General features: G+C 51.8%; 1 protein-coding gene across 1 annotated transcript in view; it reads left to right on the plus strand.

The window, feature by feature from the left end:
• Positions 1–2,082: 2,082 nt before the first annotated feature.
• DNHD1 (dynein heavy chain domain 1) overlaps positions 2,083–4,349 on the plus strand; it is a 67,592-nt gene continuing 65,325 nt past the window's right edge. The window contains 1 exon segment of the mRNA XM_007459865.1: positions 2,083–2,777. Within this exon segment, the coding sequence (XP_007459927.1) occupies positions 2,281–2,777 (497 nt within the window). The 5' untranslated portion in view covers positions 2,083–2,280.

A 4,349-nucleotide genomic window follows, 5' to 3' on the forward strand; every position in this document is an offset into this window, starting at 1 on the left:
GGTGGGGGGGGGTGGGGAGCATGCTCAGTGTGATCCAGGCACAGAGGAGTGGTGTGAATAGGGATAGATGGACAAAAGGCCACAGAGGTAGCAGCCAGCTGATGAGATAGCAAATTGTAGGCTGTGTAGGACTTCGGCTTTCCTGAGGGAATGAGTTGATAAGGCATTAGTGAGTTTTGAGCAGAGGAGTCATAGGATCTGCCTGTATTTGAAAAAGGTCACTGGCTGCTCTGAAAAGAGCAGATTGTAGGGGCAAGGGAGGAAACAGAGACCAGTTAGAAGTCTATGGAATAATCTAGGTGAGAGGTGATAGTGGCCTAGACCAAGGTTTAGCTCTTAGGGTGGTGAGAAATAGTTCGATTTTGGTTATATTTTGAAGCTAAAGCTTAACAAAATTTGCTAAAGCATTAGACATGGGATGTGTGTGGGGGGAGAGGGGAGTCAAAGGTGACGCTAAATTTTGACCCAAGCAACTGGAAAAATGGACTTGGTATTTACTGAGATGGGGAAGACAGTGAAAGGAACAGGTTTATTTGGAAGGGAGGCAGTTAGGAGTCTGGTTTTGGACATTTTAAGTTTTTAAGTTTGGGATTCTTGTCAGATTTATAAAGCAGAGGTGGGACTCTATCACGTGCTGAGTTTCTATTCATTGTAATCATTCAGGCGTTCCCCCCACCTCCAACCCCAATTTTGAGCTCCCTGTGATCAAGGAGTTTGTCTTGTTTGGGTTTTTTGCAGGGGGGTAGGTGGGCTAGGCAGATACGTGCGAGTGTGTGTCGGGGTGGGGGGTGTCCCAAAGACTGCTTGCTGGTGCCCGTGGCAGCTTACAGGCTCAGTAATAGATAAACAGGCACGTGCATTACACCTGCCCACGACGCCCTCAGTATTGCGACTTCCCCAAATCAACCACGTAGCTCTTTTCCAGACCCAACCGGTCAGACGGCCTGTTCCCAAGGCCGGCAGGCAGCCTGTAGGTTTGGCCTGGGCTCGGCCCCTCCCCCCTAGGCCCCGCCCCTTTCTGGTTTCGCCCGGGCTCTCAAAGGAGGCTCGGGCCTCAAGCGATCCAGTAACTGTTGTAACCGCTGGGAGGGGGTGGGGCTGCGGGTGAGTCTGCTGCTGGGGATCAGCTTCCTTTCGCACCGCTACCCGCACCGCCCCCGAGACACTCACTCTCGCCACTGCCCCCAGGCGTGTCCCCTTCTCCTGCGCTCCTACGGACCCTCCTACCCTCCCTTTCCTCGCCTCCTCTTCCTTCTTTCCTCCTCCTTCCAGCCCGGCCCTCTCCGCTCTACCCCGCGCCCCACTCCAAACAACCAAGTAGTTCTCTGTACCCACCCCTCTGCTTTCTGTCCTCAACACATCCCTCAGCCCATGGGCAAATGGGACTGGGGCTTTGCTGCCTCTGAGTGACGGCCTGTTCCTCCCTTCAGGCGATAGCCAGGCTCCAATCCCAGTGACAGTTTCCTGCTGTTCTAAGGTCCTCTGAGTGAGCCCTTTCGGTGTGTGTGTGTCTACAAGTGATCACACGTGTGTGTGCGAGTCTGGGTGGAGGTGGCTGTGAGTAGAGCGAGCCTGTGCCTAGGACCCAAGTCTAATAAGTTCATCCATTTTTCCAGCAGGCACTTCCCCATGAAACCTCACCAGCAGATACCGCTCTCTTCCCTTCCCTTGCCTCCTGTGCCCCTTAGGCCAGGTGAGGGGACAGTGTTCTGGGCAGTGGGAAGGGACTTTTGTGCAGGGAGGGCCCTACCTCTGTCCTGGGCCTGCTTTTTAGCAGTCTTGGGGGGAATCTGTGGGGTCGGTTGAGGGTCTCAGGAAAGGCCCTCTGCTGGTCTAGCTCTGCCCCGCAGCTCCATCCATTTTCCTGTCCTAAGTCCCTCCCTTCCCCTTTCTCCCAATCCCTTTGACCCTGCCCAGAGCCTAAGCCCCCTTCTCTTGCCCTCTCTTGGGCTGAACTAAGCAGGTGAGATCCAGCAACCAGGAACCTGGAACTGGCAGTCGGATCCTGAGCAGTGGGCAGGGTCAGTTCGACAGCAGTTGAATGCCTGGCTCCTCTTGGTCTCGGATGAAGAGGCGTCATCTAAAGCCCTTGAATCTTGGCACTCTGTAGGTGTCCTAGACAAAGCGGAGCAGCGCTGGGCCTGTCAAGGAAAAAAGAGGCAGTTCCGCAAGGCACTGACTCAGTCAGGGCGGCCTGCAGTGCTGGAGCTCCTGGTAGCTGAGCTCCAAACTCTGTTCTCAGCAGTGCTGCAGGATGGCAGCCCTGCAGCTTGGTACTACATGTACGCAGTGCTGGGTCTGCTGCCTCCATATCGTGCGCTGCTTGTTGGTCGCCTTGATTTGCTGCCTTTCCTGGAGCGGCTGTACCGCTGGGCACCCTGGGTCCAGGCCCAGCTCCAGCTGAACCTGCTAGGTGCCATAGACCAGGCCTTTCCCCGAGACACCTCTTTGTTAGAGGGCACCTCCCACGTTGACTGCTATCCCCAGAAGCAGAGGTTCCATCACGGGCCCCCACGCCCAGTCTGCCCTTTTGTGCAGGCCCGGTGGGGAGGGCAGCAAGTAGAGGAGGGGCTGGCCACATGGCTCCGACCATTGACACTGCCTGAACTACAGCACAGCTTGGGTATTGTTGGTACTGAGGTGGCCCTGGAAGAGGCCCACTGGCTAGATGGCCTTAGCCTCCTGCCCTTGGCACTAGCGACAGACATCCCTGTACAGTATGAAAGCAGTGACGGTGACAACGCAGAAGAGGAGCCTGTCGGAAAAAGAGAGACTAAGTAAGTGAGGGACCTAGTCTGGGGCTTTGAGCAAAAGAGAGGAAGAAACCTCTTCCTTTATGTCTGCAAAATAAACCCAGTGGTCTCAGTGTTAATCCCCATAGGGAAATGCAGACATGAATGAAAATCAAAAGTCAACGATGAGGAAGCCAAAGCTTCAGACAATAGCTTGAGTTTCCAGAGTTTCTAGACTTCTTTTTCATATAGCGCTTAGTTGTTTTTCTCACTTGTCCGTAATCCCTGAGTCTTGCCTCTGGGCCTACCTAGTGCTGGGTAGGATGTTTGATCGAGGTCCTTACCTCGGGATGCTCCTAGGTGAGTGCTTGTCTGAGGACCCTTCCCACTCATGTCTGTGTGAACTAAGCCAGCTCCAAGGCACATTACAGTTGGCAGCACTGACAGATAGGACTTTCATTCTGACCTTCCAGAGCCTTCTTTCTGCCCTGCGAGTGAGGGGAATCCTGGCCCCTGGAGTGGTGATTTTCTGCCCAATCTGGCTCTCGCTGCTCTCTTCAGGGTTTCAGAATGCCTCCAGAGACCCCCTCATCTGAGAGTTCTCTAATCTTGGAATTTCTCCCTGTCCTCTGGCCAGCTTGTCTGTGACATATTCACTGTCTGGGAAGAAGGGTAGTTTTACCTTTAATCTAGCTTTTGACTTCCTCAATTTTTGCTCTAAGTTAATGGCTGGGTCAAGTTTTTCCTGAAGTCTTAATGGTGGGCAGATAGGCAGGCTCCTGGGGGCCTGATGACAGGTGGCCAGTGCCAGCAGTGTATGCCTTCAGTAACCCCAGCAGACTCTTCTTGTCAAAGATCTTCCCTGGGCCCTAAGTATAAGTCTCCTTTCCCCGGGGTAACTTAACTTGAGTGAGAATGGGCTGAGATGTTGGCAAGAAGCCAAGTTCTTTGTCCTGTCTTTGGAGCTTGCGATAAACCTCTGAGGCCTAGCTAATGTGACTTAATTTGTACCATGTTCCCCAGGACTGGCCTCCCAGGCATTGATACATTCAAGAAGTATTGTTGGTTATCCAGTATATATCAGGAACTGCTAGATGGTGAGGATACAGAAGTGGTAAGATAGACTCAAGCTCTTCCCTGGGGTTTTACAGCTTAGTTAAGGGAGATAGATGTTAAGTACGTTGATTTAAGTAAAATATCATTACAATTTGTGTTAAGTGCTATAAAAATCAAAGAACACTGCCTTTCCCCTGGCTGCTCCTCTGGAGTGTGTGTGTGTGTATACACATCAGAGTTAGGGGAAAGCACATCAGAGGAGTTTGGGTTTAGATTAGGGTTAACAAAATATCTTGAAGATTAGGAGGTGAAATAAAGAGGAAAGTTTCAAGGAGGAGGGAGCAGTCAGTAGTGTTAAATGCTACCGAGGCAAGTAAGAAAAACCTGAGAAATACTCATTGAATTTAGCAGTAAGGAAGAGGTTGGTGAAAGTGGTTTCAGTGGCGTTTTGTGAGGAGGAAAGCAGATTGTAGTGCATACAGGAGTGAATGGAAGGTGAAGAAATGGAAATCACGTTTTGTTATTCTTTCATGAAGCTTGGCTTGAAAGGGAAAGAGAGAG

Source organism: Lipotes vexillifer, unplaced genomic scaffold, assembly GCF_000442215.2.
Source record: "Lipotes vexillifer unplaced genomic scaffold, Lipotes_vexillifer_v1.1 scaffold61, whole genome shotgun sequence".
NCBI classification, from domain to species: domain Eukaryota; kingdom Metazoa; phylum Chordata; class Mammalia; order Artiodactyla; family Lipotidae; genus Lipotes; species Lipotes vexillifer.